Source organism: Mytilus edulis, chromosome 2, assembly GCF_963676685.1.
Source record: "Mytilus edulis chromosome 2, xbMytEdul2.2, whole genome shotgun sequence".
Taxonomy (NCBI): Eukaryota; Metazoa; Mollusca; class Bivalvia; order Mytilida; family Mytilidae; genus Mytilus; species Mytilus edulis.
Window position 1 is genome coordinate 25753480 of NC_092345.1, and position 16626 is coordinate 25770105.

The window sequence follows — 16626 nt, forward strand, 5'->3', positions numbered from 1 at the left end:
GCTGACAAATGCACTTTAATGATTTATTCAGTCCACGTATTCTGTAACTTCTATTAAATTGGCACTGCATTGAATAAAGAATGGTAAAAATTCTCCGAGCTAACAAATATCCAAATTAAATCGCAAACTGAAAATGAAGATATTCGAAAAGCACAAGTGTATGATAAGTTTGTAGAATATTTTTGCATTTAAATGTGGATATGGTGTTATATTTGACATATTCAATATCAGTAATATTACTTATTACTGCTTCAGACCGACTAAACTGTTTTTATGTGTGGCAGGATATTCCAAATGTTCTATGTTTCATAAATTTTTCTCATCTTTTTGTACAGATATTTATCAACAGCAACAGGACGTGTTATTGAGGTCTTTAAAGTAAATGATGAGGACTCTGGAGAAAATGGTAGAGTGACATTCAGTATTAGTGGTTCAGCAGCGGAATTTTTGAATATTGACTCTATTAATGGTATTTTGCGTACAAAAAGTGATAAAGACGATGGTGCCTATGCTTTACAAGTTATCGCTATGGATCACGGTAATCCTCCAAAGGAGACTACTACTTCAGTGACAGTAACAGTAGATAAACAAAACTCAAATCAACGAATACAATTTACACAGCAAGTAATAAACATGACAGTAAAGGAGAATCATCCAATTGGCCCTCTTTTAGATAGTGACGTGTCATCAAATGTCACAAAACCATCTACTGTTACTTTGAAATATGAGATTATTGGTAACAGTTCAGACCTGGCGTTTGCTGTAAACCTAGACTCGGGTCTGGTAACCTTATCAAAACCAGTTGACAGGGAAACAACTGATATTCATGAATTTGTTGTTCGTGCGAAAAACCAGGCTCAACCAACAGAAAGCGATCTTGCCTTAGTAAGTTAAATTATAATTCGTAAGTACAAAACGTTTGCTTAAGGTACACGTCTTTTCTTGGTAGTTGCAAAGGTGTTTATATTCACTTGTCGTATTCATGAGTGGTTGTCTGGATTTCAATTTTGGTTTCAATAAAGACAAAATCGGTATAAAAAACCTCGTCTAATTGTCATTCAATTGAGTGCATAATATTTTATAGTTTTCTCTCCTCCTGTACTTCTTATCATCGAACTTTTCAATAACTAATGCAGCTTATTGCCAAAGGAAGATGCCTTCCCAATTCACCTAAGTCAAACCTCTGTTATTTCCTTAGTTAGTTTTTGCTGCATATTAAAAAAGGCACAGACGGACATGACAAGATTTGAAGAAAAACCAAAAGAAAAACCAACGACCTTATCTATGACAAAACAAATATGACAATACAATAACGATCTGTAAAATTTAGTTGACAATGATTTGACTGAAACATAAAAATAATTAACACGAGAAAAAAATAAAAATTAGTAACGATCTAAAATACTCACAGTTACTGAAAGTTACGTACGTACTTCAAACCAATAACAACTAATAGATAAATTATTTTCTTTCCGACTAATCTTCAATAAAGGCCTTACTAACGGATTAAGATTAACGATATCATAAACAGCATGCGAAATGCATTACATTATGCAATGTATAAGATATAGGTAAACAATGTCGAAAGGATTTACGATTATAAGTATTCATAAATGTTTTAGCAATACTATCTATCTAAGTTTTAATTGATTAACAAAAAATCATTGCAAGAACAGATACGTTTGACTAGTAAGTTTTGCATCGTCCCATTTTTATCTTCTTACTTTTTAACTTTGAAAACACCGAGTGCATATATATGACCGAAAAAAAACAAATTGATATTAGCATTTCATATTTCGGGCGTGGGTATTAGGAGGCGGATGCTTTAAAAAACTGTACAAAGTTTAACATGTCTGTCAAATAAAGATAATGTTTGAAAAAAGAAATCTTCTACTTTCCCACCATCAAAAATTAAACTGACTTTAATTTTTATTTTACGGACGTCATCACGAGTTGGTTGGTCGTTCTGGAATATCAGTTTCACAGATGATATCGGATATGTTACTTATGTCGCAACTACAATACCCTTCTCTTTTCACGAATGTAACCTACCGAATTAGGCTATGTACCGGATTTGTGATAACACAAGCAGCACGATGGGTGCAACATAAGGAGCAGGATCTGCTGACCCTTCCGGAGTACATGAAATCACTCCCAGTTTTAGTGCTGTTCGGTTTGCAAAGTCTTTAGTTTTCTATATTGTGTACTTTTATTTGTCGGTTTGTCTTTTTCTTGTTTAGCCATGGCGTTGTCAGTTTATTATCGATCTATGAGTTTGAATGTCCCTGTGGTATATTTCGTCCCTCTTTAGCATATCATCATTTGCGCATGATCAGTGTTTCTGAAATAATGTACATCACGTTCACTCAAAAAGAAAATTACTTGAAAAGTCACACTTGAAATACGTTTTTCAACATAAAGAAACCTTGAACACACCACCCACATCAATTTATGTCAAACTTATCCAAGGAGGTGCAACCTATATCTGGTCGTTCTTATGGTTCGATAAAGAACAGTCAAATATAGTGATTAGTTTATTGTAAACCATATGGAACACATGTCAGGACTGATTTCATTTGGTTCCGGAATAACCAATTTTAAAGATACTTTAAATTATAACGTGACCCCCCATCCGCCTCCTCCAAATTGATATAAACGGCCGAAATTTAATTATGTGTGGTATGACAGAATTTGCAATTAAGACAAACAATTCAATAAAGTATAAATCAACTACGGCTTACAATAAAGATCAAAACCTTTGTTGTATGATATTTTTTTTAAGAGACAACAATAATCAAAAGATGATGACATACCAGGAATTCATGTCAAATAAACGAAAAGCACAGAGTCTGGGAAGAACAACCAACATAGTAAATGTCCGGACTGCTTTAAAGAAATAAACATTAATGCAGATACTTCCCAATGAAAATTAAATATTATGAACATGAAACTAAATTTTAAGTATTTATAAAAAGAAACTTTTCACAAACATTATAAATTGTGATTGTAGGTGAGGGTCCATATACAAGACGAAAATGATAACACGCCGACATTTGTTAGATCAGCTTATTTCTTTAGAGTGAACGAAAATGAAGATATCTCTACTGTAGTAGCTCCACAAAACATAGAGATAGTAGCAAGAGACAATGATATTGGTGATAATGCTGTAATTGAATTTCAATTATCTGGAGATGGTAAGTGCACGGGTTTTCCAATGATACAGGTTTGTCAATACTTTTCAAAAATCTATATGGGTTAGTGACTTCCTCTGAATCAATTTGTTTTAATTGTGTAGTCATTATTATTTCTTAAATGCATAATACATGTATATAATTTTTTTTAGAGATGTGATAGATGATTGCCAGTGAGACAACTCTTAACGAGGGACCACATGGCATAGAAATTAACAATAGGTCACCGTACGGCCTTCATTATGTGTTTATATTGTGTATTCATTAAACAAAATTGCCATTCCATTTCATACAGCATACAACTCAAATGAAGGTTGATGCATGAAACAATGATTTTAATTCAACTACAGCATCTGTTCCAATGTAGAGTGATTACTTTAGTATATAAAAAAGAAGATGTGGTATGATTACCAATGAGACAACTGTCCACAAGAGACCAAAATGACACGGACATTAACACTATAGGTCACCGTACGGCCTTCAACAATGAGCAAAGCCCATACCGCATAGTCAGCTATAAAAGGCCCCGATATGACAATGTAAAACAATTCAAACGAGAAAACTAACGGCCTTATTTATATAAATAAAAATGCACGACAAACAAATATGTAACACATAAACAAACGACCACCACTGAATTACAGGCTCCTGACTTTGGACAGGCACATACATAAATAATGCGGCAGGTTATTAACATGTTAGTGGGGTCCCAACCCTCCCCCTAACCTTGGACATTGGTAAAACAGTACAACATAAGAACGAACTATAAAAATCAGTTGAAAAGGTTTAACTCATCAGATAGACATGTTTGTTCCTGGAATTGTCATATTTGAAAAGAGGGACGAAAGATAGAAGAGGAACATTCAAACTCATAAATCGAAAATTAACTAACAACGGCATGGCTAAAAAAGGAAACAGACAAATACATAAACAATTTACACAAAACACAACATAGAAAACAAATGACTATATTTGAAAATGTCTTTCTCTAAAATGGAGATAACTATTCATTTAGATTCAATGAGAAAGTCTGTAAACTATACATTTTTTTCAATTTGTCATTTTCTAGAACTCCAAAACTTTGATAGTATTCTATTCTTTTATCGAAAAACTCATTTCAAATTTTTGTTGTATGTAGATATGCACTCGTTGATGATATCAGCGCATTTTTATTAATATGGTTCCATTATCGGACGCGTGCTTTGTTGATTTACAATAACCCATCTACAATATGAACAAAACTAACGGGCTAAAATTTCTACGGTCCAAAACATGAATAATACAGAGTCATTTTAATCATAGCTATAATATTAATTTAAGTACACATTGCTTTACGATGTTCCCTTCCTAAAAATATTTGTCTAAAGACGCATCATCTTATAAATCAAAACATACCACTTAAAAAAGGTGTCTCTCTTCTATAGATAATTTTTGACGACAACATATTTCTTTTCGCAATACTATTCCAAAAAACTTGACAAAATTGTTGGTTGGAAACCGAAATAATCCAAGGGCATATTATGTTTAAAACTATCCCTGATATGACCAAAAATTGGTTATTGTCTTTTTAACATATTCCTCATCTCCGTTCTCAACTTTATAAACAATAAAGTTTACAAAATTAGTGGTAGACACATCAGGTTTTCAGTAATGACCATACGAACGTATAGCCAACTAAAAGGTCAAAAGGTCAATAGTCAATTACGACTGTGACCTGTGACCTTGGACAATTTATTTTTAATTAACAGAACAAGAAAACGAAAATTGGAGAATCTTTTTTGGACTTAATTTTGGAGACTTCGTAAAAGCATTATGTTACAATAACTTTTAGTTGTGTTTTAAATTACCTTTGGCGTGTCTGTCTAAAAGGAATATGTTTGCCGTTTCAAAGGTGACACGACTACAATATATCTACCAATATATAAAAGTAATAACCCAATGTTTGGATTTATTACTTACATTTTAAAATTAGCGAAAACAACTGTGTAAATCATTACAAATCTTTAAGATAAACAAGCCAAAGGGGACGCATAGCTAATCCTGTTTAGAAATGTCACCTGACTGAATTTATAAATCATTCAGTACATATTGCTTTGTTTTTAATTTTATATCTAATATTATTTGTTAACACATTTATATTTTAGGTGTTTATACAGAATGCAGTTCCGCATTCAGTCTTAAAAACGAAAGAGAGAATACAAGATCTATACAACTTTCAAAGAAAGTCGATTATGAAGTTTTAAAGAAGTGTGAATTCAGTATTGAGGTAATTTCACTAAATAATATTCTTGAGTTATTAGATTCGGAAATATAAATTATGTAACAGTTTTTTTTTTAAATAACTGACTCAGAGTATTTCTAATTACTTAGTGTGTTATCTTTGTGAAATAAGGGTAAAATTTTACTCCAAAGCTTATTTCGAGCAATTGCTTTATCTTTGCAGTTTTGTTTTAAACACGCAACATTACATACAATTAGGATAAAGTTCTTTACAAATCTAAGTGAAAGAAGATGTTGTATGATAGGAAATTTGACAAATATCCACATTGGACCACACAAAAAATAGTTTAACTACTATAGACAAAGGAACGGACTTCAACAATGAGAAAACCTTATTCTGGATAAAAAATACTGTTTGAAAGACGACATCAATTGCAAAGTGGCTAATATCGACAGCGAACACAAATACAAAATGTGTAACGGATACAAATATAAATTCAATAGATAAATAAATATAACTGGTATACAGTTAAACATTTATTTCTCCGCAAAGAATCCACAGATATTTGTTTTAAATGGTTAAATTGTAACTGAGAAATATTATGCAGACCTATCTGAGTCTATGATAATTAAGTTTGATGCTTCATCTATTTGAAAACCTTCATTTTATGGATACTTAGGATATTTAAAGCAATTGATATAAAATATACAAATATTCCAAAAAAATTCAACAAAGAGAGAAATTCAAAGAAATGTTATTTCTTTTAAAAATCAAATGCGTCAGTAAATGTTAAAATTATATATATAATTTTGTGTTTAGGCATATAATCCAAATAATAGGACAATGAGTACTTCCGTTTCTGTGACAGTTGACATACTGGATTATAATGACAACAAACCCGTATTTACTGGACAGTCTTCCAGCAATGTATTTACAGTTGATCTCCTGGAAGATACAACCATCAACGATCCTGTGAGTTTTAGACTTTTCTTCCGTGAGCTTCAATTCTTATATATATGCTTTCCCGTAGATAAAAAATCCAGATAGTATGCAGTTTTATTTGCATATTTAATAACAATGTTGGGTTAAGTTAATTTAACTATAGACATGAAATACGAAGATCTTTTCAAAATAATTTTCAAATAAAGTATCAACCAAACAAACGCCACCTCTCTTTCTTCGACTCGTATAAATTTTTTTAATATCTTGTTGCCAGTGTTTGACTTTCATTGTCAAACCGTGAAACCCGTCTTCGGAAATATTCTTAAACTGAGACAATTGAAAGAAAAGAAATGTATTGAATGTCACACAACTGTTTGAACAAATCAAACAATATCGTTTCTTTCAGGTGGCATGTACTTTTGAATTTATAATATATATAACTATTTAAAGAAATCTCTTCGAACATTATCTTAATCACAGTCAAATGCACGAATTATTTTGTTAATAACTTTTGCGCTACAATCTGTATTCACTAAAAGCAAAACAAGCCGGTATAACAAACGTGTATTCGGTAAATTCGACTTTTGATAAGAAGTACCTATGTAATAGTTACGTGAAAAGTTTCTTTTTAAAAATCCGTCACCTTGAAAGAAATTCTATGAAATGTTATTCCATCAGAAGAATGTTATAGCATTTGCTCCAAACTGATGTTTATCTGATTAAGTGTTGCAAAGGAAAATTTCAATATAACAATACAGACGAGGTTTTTAATATTCCCCATCATGATCACTGTTGCTTTTGATAATAACATAAAATTTTATGTTTAAAATGAAAATACATTGGTTTTGTGTAATGAACCTGTTGTAACATCTATATTCATAGAAAAATTTTGGTACAGTAAAAGATGCTGACTCTGGAGCAAATGGAGACATAGATTTAGATGTAACTAATGGTGATTGTTGGGTCGATGTCACAAAAGGTTAGAAGTTTAAGAAATAATCTATAAATATATGCTTATGTAAATGTATATTAAACTACATATAGCTTATCGGGTTTTTCTACATGTTGATGTCGTAAAATAGCTCCAACGAATTCTTTTTAGCGAGTGAGTGAGTTTATGATTTACGATATCTATGCCCGAAACGAATGTAAGCCTGATAACATCTTCTCACACGTTGCGACATCGCTGATAACTTCTCATTTGACGTTTCATAAGCCGTGATACCGGAATGAAGGAGTGACTGAGCAGAGTTTAAAATGCGAAGGGAACGAAAATAAACTAAATTGACACACTTTTGTAAGCTTCAGACGGAAAGCTGACCCCGGTTTGACCCCATTTCTTAAAGCAACAATGGACGTCATGTGATTACCATATATGGGCATTTTTTTACCAACAAAAAGTGAAGCCCGTTTTTTGGAATTTGTAGGTTTTTGCATTAATAAAACTAATTTCCTTTTAAGTGAACATTCTTGAGTATATAAAAAATATATTACTCAACTCAATTATGGATTCAACACATTTTATTTTCTCAAAATGTTTGTCAAAGTTAAGGTATTGACGAAAAAATTGGTCACAGAAAATTAAAATCGTAATTTTCTTTCTTAACTTCTCGGGAAGCTATGCTGAATTTAAATTATGTTATGTAACACAATTTGGACTATGATATGTCAAATGTGTGCCACTTGATACGCAAAGGTACGCAAATGTGCCACTTCGATGTGTCGATATTTCTGACGAAGCAGGACCGACGGTAATTCACGAGTTACGTCCCTTTGGGTAACACTATCATGAACAAACTATTGTTATGTCGAGCACCATATGCTGTTATTTACATGTGGATATTATTAAAATAATCTTATTAAATATTTTTGATACTGTAAACATGTGCAAAAAAATTAGAGAAACATATTTTATCACTTTTTAGAACTCCGTCCCAGTGAAATAGTCCCTATGTGTCCCTAAGTGCCATAATAAGGATAATAATTTAATATTAATTTAATATTTCAAGAGTTGAATGAATGATTCATGTGATTATCACAATATAACTTCAAGTCTTGAGCAGAGAATGAACAGCTATCGTGCAAACGTGAATTTAAATTTGTAATTTAATGGATCTGAAGACCCTGTGGTATAGCTTCGAGTTGTAATCCTCAAGGAAGGATATTTGTTTTTACCCGAACGAATCTAAGAAAAAAATAAAAGATAATACTATAATCCCCAAAAAGTGTCAATATAAAAAAGAGTTAACAAAGATCAATACATAAAACATCATTAATTATGATGGGTTAATGTACAGAATCAATTATCAATTGCATATTGCGAAAAAGTAAGTCAGAAATGTATTTCTTCGTTTCGTTTTCAACCTGACTCGCTAAATAAGATTTTTAATGTTATTACTTTTAATATTTCCTCAGTAAAATATATCAACCTACGCCGATAATTAGTTTCAGTACCCCAACTCATACCCAAACAAAATATTAGTCCGTTTTAAGACTGTTCATATTTTAAAACATGTTATAAAATAATCAATCAAGGCACTAAAAGACAGAATATGATTTGTTTTCGAAAAAAGTTCAATTTCTTCAAACAAAAGTTTGTCTCAAATTACCTTAAACATTAACTTTGTACTTCTTTGTCTTATATGTCACCACTACTTCCTCATCGTTAACCCATCGTCATAGCGTTGTAAACTCATTCATATTCCTGTGTTTCAAACTTTAACACAGAACTGAACAAAGAAAAAACACGACGGGTGCCATATACGGTGCAGGAAATGCTTACCCTTCCGGAGCACCTGATTTCACTCCCGGTTTCTAGCGGAGTTCGTTTTGTTTCTTATTCATTATTTATTACTGTTGATGTAAATGTCCTATAGTTTTTCAAGTCTTTGTTACTCCTTGGTTTTGATTGTTATTGTCTTTAGATTGATTAGAAATATGTTTACAGTTGAAGGGACTGGTGAGATGATTTTGAGGTTAAAGGAGAATGCAAACATTGATTATGAAAGTGGACTGAGACAAAAAGATTGTATAATAGAAGCTTCTGACAAGGGCAAAACTAGTTTCAGTTCAACTGTAACACTGAGTATGATTCTAATAGATGTAAATGATAATCGACCTGTTATAGCTAACCCACACATAAATAAAAGTGTGTCCCGTGATTCTGACGTTGGAAACACGATAATTGTAAATTCAATACCAGCTACTGATGCAGATTCGGGTGAAAATGGCAAGTTAGGTTATGCAATAAGTAAGTAAACATTGGCATTGTTTTATTTGTCTTATTGCAGATTGTTATTACAATAGAAAAATAACTCTGTTTGATTGATACATATACTGTAATGATTCAAAGTTAAGGAATAAAACATGAAAAAGATTCCACAAAAAACATCACTTGATATGTATTTGAAATAATTCTTTATATACTAGTATTTGTACAATATATCCTCTTATAAACAAGATTTTACTACATAGACCAATGAGCTTAATTCTACTGAACACATGATTAAAAAAGTACGCATAAATGATAACTAACGTCATTTTTGTATACAATGTATAAACGAAGGACATCACTAGATATGTGTGCGTCTTAATCCTCTTTTAAATAGTTTGAACTAGTAACCGAAAAGATGTTTTAAGGTAAAATAAATAAGGAGAGGCAATTAATACTGAAAAATCGAACGTTCGACTATATCATCCAATTGTTCGAATAATAAAAAAAAACTGGCATATTCTTGACTTGATACAGACATCATACGGTTAAACAGGAAGGTTCAATCTGTTTTTATTTGTAGGTTAATCTGCAACTTGTATGACAGTTATCCATAGTTCCATTATATTATTGTGTTTACGTGATACTAATCATAATGCAGCAGTCAAGTATGTGTGAACACAAAGATTTACAACACAAATGACTTAAATCGGATAGAAAGTGTTGCAGTTGATAGTACATACAGTAAAGTAAAACATAACGATACAGATATTTACCCGATTAAATACATATTAAGTACACTACCAATGCAAAGGTGTACAACATGAAAACAACACCGTACAAAACACATGCCGCTGTGAATTTAAAATTATTTTATCTTACTTTGTAGAGGCATCTGAACATTATTTAAAATTTGCCATTGATGCAGATACAGGGAAGATTACTTTAAACTCACCATTATTGAGCGTTCAGAAAGATAAAATAACGATTGAAGTAATCGTTTCCGACAAAGGTGCTATTCAATTGTCAGCGACTGCGACGGTAAATTTTTTTTCTATATATACTTGATCGAATTTGTCGTTGTTTTAAAAGGAAGATCAAGGGAAAACAATTACCATTACTATGTAAATCATTGTGTTAACCATATAAATATATAGGAAGATGTGGTATGAGTGCCAATGAGATAACTCTCAATCATAGTTACAATTTATAAAAGTTAACCATTATATACATATATATATATCTGTAGATATTCTTAGCTGTTTTTGACTATTAGCTAGGATTATTACTGAGATTGTTACAGTGGGTACCCGATACTTTGACTCAAATTAATTTGGCTTGTTTAATTTTCATAAAATGTTGACGAAATAAAGTTTTAAAAAATTTGATCCACACAATTTACAGGAATAATTTGATTTGAAATTTAGCAGTTTGACAAACACTAATTTTGTATCATTGAGAAACTTGATTTTTTTAAATTTATTGTGTGATTAGAACGTTCAGCTTATTTTTAAAGTGTTAAATCCGTTAGGTGAAATGTACCTCCTCAAATTCTATTTCATTTGAATGTGTTAAAAGTATTGTTGAAAATATTTATTTAAAAAGTGATTTCCATTAACTCAAGTATTTGTGATAATTACCAACGGTTGCAAGGAACATTTATCTGCAAAATAGTATACTAATAAAAAATAATTATATATGATTAATTCACTGTCATATTGATAATGAAGAGATGCAACCTTTATCAAATTGAAACTACATGAATAACATTGCGGTAAAAAAAGGCGAAAGATAACAAAAGGAGAGTCAAACTCGTCAGTAGATAATAAACTGATAACACCATAGCTATGAAAGAATACAGACTAAAAACACACAAAACACAACATAGAAAACTATAGACTCAGCGATGGCGTTTTTTTAAGGTTATTTTCGACGTTTGAATTTTAAAGTCCGTTTGTAATCTTTCGAAATGACGATTATAAAGAATTGATTCAATTGCTGTTTAGCTTAAAATTGTTGTATATTTTATTTCTTTTGGGATATATTATTATAGTGTAATAGTTTTTATATGGTTTGTACTCAATCATTACATTAAAATGAAATCAAGAAATATGTGTGTGTTTTGTATTTAACAATATGACAACAACATTTATGTATTATTAACATTATTTGTTTGTTAGGTAACAATCCACATACTTGATGAGAACCCACGTCCTTATTTTTCACAATCAGAAACAGTTCACATCAAAGAGCATGTTCCACAACCAAATGGCATCCTATTTACAGTAACAGCATTTGATAGAAGCGGTGGTACAGTTAATAACTGTAATTGTACATATTCACTTGACACAACACGAAGTAAGTTTATTTTAGAATTTTGCATTTGCTTACCTTTTTCGGCCATTAAACAAAGTTAAAGTGTCAAGATGATACACGATTTAATAAGTGAATGATTTTATACAGAAAAAGAAGTTATTGAAAAAAAGAAACATTGAAATTCAACCAAAACATATAGCCAAAAAATATGTTTGTTAATTTGTGTGATTTATATGGACGTTCCGTAATTTTCTGAACTAAATGTAATTCTGAAATCATCCTATAATTTCTGTTAAAACCTAATCTGATGCAATACCCCGTTAATATCTAGTTTAATCAAGGGAATTCCCTTAAGTATGCATGATTATTCTTAACCGTTTTCTTAAATCCAGTATAAATTATTAGTTATCAAAGGTACCAGGATTATAATTTATACGCAAGACGCGCGTTTCGTCTACTTAAGACTCAACATTGACGCTTAGATCAAAAAAGTTGTAAAGCCAAACAAGTACAAAGTTGAAGAGCATTGAAAACCCAAATTCCAAAAAGTTTTGCCAAATACGGCTAAGGTAATCTATTCCTTTATTATATGTATTTCAGATGACATTATTATAGAAAATACGACAGGAATTATCAAATTCAGAAATAGAGAATCTGTTCTTGATCGGGAAGGGGAATCTCACGGTAAAGTAATCATTGGAGTTATAGCAACGGACAAAGGTTCGCCACCAAAGAAGTCTAAGACAATGCCTTTTACGATTGATATAGTCGATATAAATGACCAAAGTCCAGCATTTGAGAAGCTTGCGTATGCCTTTAAAATACCACAGGTAATTTGTAATAAAGAATATATAAAGTACCAGAAATAATAATATGCATTGTTTGCATGTTTTGGGTAATTTCGAACAAAAAATTGATAAATTTCGGTATACAGTACCTCTACATCGGGATAATAAACTTAGAATACAAGTTTAATATCGCTCGTGTATATTCACCGGACTTATCAAGGTACTTACAACTCTGATCCAACAGAGTTACGAATCAGAACGTCTCACATTAACAGTTCGTAAAATGTTAGGTCACAATAACCAATGTTTCTATGTCTCAACGCAATTGGTTCACGTGTTTGCGGTTTTATCATACCAGGATAGTGTAATATGTAAATTGACCTATTGTTCCTATTGCCGAATATGACATTTTGACTGATTGAAAATTTTAATAACTGGTAATGCATGCACATCAAGAGAAGCTCGCCATGTCGGCGCACCTAATCTGATTCTATTTGTTCTCCATGCAGTTCCTTCAGATTTATTTTTTACCTCGATTTCTCTCCTCACTCGATTGATTTATTTATTGAATATCGGTAAACAACTTTAGCCTAAATACGCATCCTTTTGTTAAATTGAAAATGTCGCTTTTGGGTATTGTTATATCAGGACCAAACAAAAAAGACAATTCTACTTGACTGAACTTATACAAAACTTATAGTGTTTAAAACCAATTAAAGTAACAGTACAGGAATGTATAAATCATTATTTTCTTATATACTTGAAATCAATATAGGTTTCTGTCAATCGAGCTTGAAAATGAAATTCTATCATATGGTTAAATGGTGCATGTTAAAGAATTAATACTTATTGTTGACCACATTAGACAAAGAAAGAACAATCTACAACAAAATGAAATAGAAAAAGTTACTGAAAAGATATAACTTCATAGTTGTTATTAAGATATTGACAGTCTACCTACCCGGCCACGTTCACTTGTATTTTTGTCCATCTGATGAGTTAAGCTTCTTTCAACTGATTTTTATAGTTTCTTTCTTATGTTGTACTGTTATACCACTGTCCCAGTTAGGGGAGTTGGGATCCCGCTAACATGTTTTTTGACTGATTTTATCTTACTTTTGCACCGGAACAGTTGATAAACATTTGCTTAAACAAGAGCATCACTGAAGAGTCATGTATTGTTGAAATGCGCATCTGGTGCAAGAAAACTGGTACTACCACTGGGTCGATGCCTCTGCTGGTGGACTATTAGTCCCCGAGGGTATCACCAGCCCAGTAGCCAGTACTTCGGTACTGGCATGAAAATACGGATTTTTTGTGTTATTAAAATTTGCTGTTACAAAATATTAGAAATTATTTTAAATTAAGGAATGTATCTCCCTCATGCAAAGCTCTGATTCCTTTCACGGATTTGGCTATACTTTTTGGACCTTTTGGATTATAGCTCTTCATCTTTTATATAAGCTTTGGATATCAAATATTTTGGCCAAGAGCATCATTGAAGAGACATGTATAGTCCAAATGCGCATCTGGTGCAAGAAAATGGTACCGTTAATTTTATTGCTTAATCACTAATTGAAATATACAATATTAAATGTATAATCAATACCTTATCTCTTAACATTTATTTCAATGCTAATATCTCATAGAATGCACCTGAAGGAACCACCATAGGGACGGTGACTGCAATCGATCTCGATGAAAATCCTATAACACTGTATAACATAAGCATAAAAGACAATGGGGGTTATGATGGAAATGTGGTTACCATAGACGAGATGACAGGGGAAATTACAACATCAGGAAATTTGACCATACGTAGTGGACAAAACGCTGTTATAAAGGTTTGTTGAGTGACATATATACCTTCTGTCAAAAACTGCACCAGTGATTCTCAATAAGACATACTATATAGGAATAAAAAAGAAGAAATTCGGAGAACTGCATGTGGTTAACATTGATTTTCTTTTTCAAATTATCCGAAACATATGACAGTTATAAAACTCTACAAAATGTCCTGATAACATTTCAAAACACAAATACCAAAAGACCGTTACTGTATTACATGAAGTTACACCAAACCGTCTTACTTGTACAAGTGCATACTTTGGACAAAAGGATTAAAAAAATCAACTATCTTTTTCATATGAAATTTTTCTTTACATATAAAAACAAGGCATGGGAAAAGATGTTGTTTCATCCGAAGAAAAAATAAATCGTTATGCAAAGAGTAAATATGTGTCGAATGTTTACTATGATGCTAGAGTATAGAATTCAATTTATTCTTCAGTTTTCAGTATACAAATTAAAATGGTTAAAAGTATACGAAAAGATTTATTAATTGTTCCAACACTTTTAGCTTTTAAAAACGTTGAAATAGCATCATGTTATACGTATGCCTCAGCCTTTAAGTAATAGCTAGAATGCAAACGTATTTTGTGTACTATTTGTTTTTAACTATTTATGAATGAATAACCGAAAGAACTTTTACGTTCGAAACGTTAACATTTTCTAAAGATTGTTTATTTATATTTGCAGGGAGTGGTTTTTGCGCAAGACGCAAACGATACTGCTAAATCACTAGCCAATTCAAACTTCGAGATTACAGTAGAATATGATTATAACAACAAACATGCACCTGTATTTCAAAATAGTGAGAATTTTTTGAATTTTTGTTTGTTGAAAGTTTTTTAAAGTGATAAGGAAGAAAATACGTGAAAAATCTTTTTTTTATGATTCAAATGCAAATATGCCTTAAACGCATTTTAAGATGAAATACAAGTTCTTGTAATACAATACTAATTAGTTTATCATTTTAAAGCACTTATTTATTTGAAAACCACTACATTTTATAATAATACATGTTTTTACTATGTAGCTCCATATGCAACTGTGATTAATTGGAACTTAGCAGCTGGTTCACCAATTACTGAAGTTAATGCGACAGATGCTGACACTGGCAGAAATAGCGAAGTTACATACTCCATAACAGATAATAGCAAACGAGTAAGTGTTTCATTTATGTAATTTACACAGACTGGCATACACTTCTCCATTTATTGTATAGTTAATGGCCGTATTTTGAACAATTTTTTAGAATCTTGGTTCCTCAATGCTCTTCAACTTTGTACTTATTTGATCTGAGCGTCGCTGATGAGTCTTATGTAGATGAAACGCGCGTCTGGCGCGTTAAATTATAATTCTGGTACCTTTGATATCTATTATGCATAATAATACTAGTAGTCAATCATATAAATTTATCAGCAATCCAAATTTTAAGATGAATGATTGATAGAAAAAGGAAAGAGGTTCCACTAATGTCAAAACATAGGACACTACAGATACATCTAAACTTTGCCTGTATTTATCAACCCAAAATGAATAAAGTCCTAAACTATGGAAACATATGTTCATTTAAACATACTTATCATATGAACACTGTGTAAATTGTAAATAAACTTGAAATTTTTGTGTTATGGTCAAACCGGTTTTGGGGGTGAACACTAAATTTTCCCAAAAATCTAGAGGCCTGTGAGATGACTTAATTTGTTTTGAATTAGTATGAACTAATACTGTTACATGTAAAGCAGTACAAGCTAATGTTCATTTGTAACAGAAATATGTTTCAATGACATGTTTGTCCAATTTCTGTATTGTTCCTTCGGTATTCATTCACTTAGATCCATGAAATTAACTGAAACTCGTAAATCAATATATTTTCTTAAAAATCAACATTAGCTTGTAATTACGGCGTGCACAAAGTTGACGGCAACTGTTAAATGCGCTTTTAAAAGTAGCTTTATAGAACCGTGGTAAACATATGTTTTAAATGGGAAGTTTTTTTAATGATAAAATGATTAAAGCTAGCCATTAAAAACCACATAATTAAAAAGGTTATCAAAATTAAACCTATAAAGTATGAAACGAATATGGAGAAAACGGCAAAAATGTATGAAA

The 16626-nt window shown here is 31.4% G+C and overlaps 1 protein-coding gene across 3 annotated transcripts in view; it reads left to right on the forward strand.

The window, feature by feature from the left end:
* LOC139511814 (protocadherin Fat 4-like) overlaps positions 1–16626 on the forward strand; it is a 68637-nt gene that overhangs the window by 42168 nt on the left and 9843 nt on the right. For all 3 annotated transcript variants that reach the window (XM_071298911.1, XM_071298909.1, XM_071298910.1), the window contains 12 exons: positions 336–885; positions 3011–3194; positions 5336–5457; positions 6232–6384; positions 7237–7333; positions 9302–9604; positions 10455–10606; positions 11746–11923; positions 12482–12711; positions 14319–14513; positions 15208–15322; positions 15548–15675. In XM_071298911.1, coding sequence (XP_071155012.1) covers positions 336–885; positions 3011–3194; positions 5336–5457; positions 6232–6384; positions 7237–7333; positions 9302–9604; positions 10455–10606; positions 11746–11923; positions 12482–12711; positions 14319–14513; positions 15208–15322; positions 15548–15675 — 2407 coding nt within the window. The remainder of the gene's footprint in view (positions 1–335; positions 886–3010; positions 3195–5335; positions 5458–6231; positions 6385–7236; positions 7334–9301; positions 9605–10454; positions 10607–11745; positions 11924–12481; positions 12712–14318; positions 14514–15207; positions 15323–15547; positions 15676–16626) is intronic.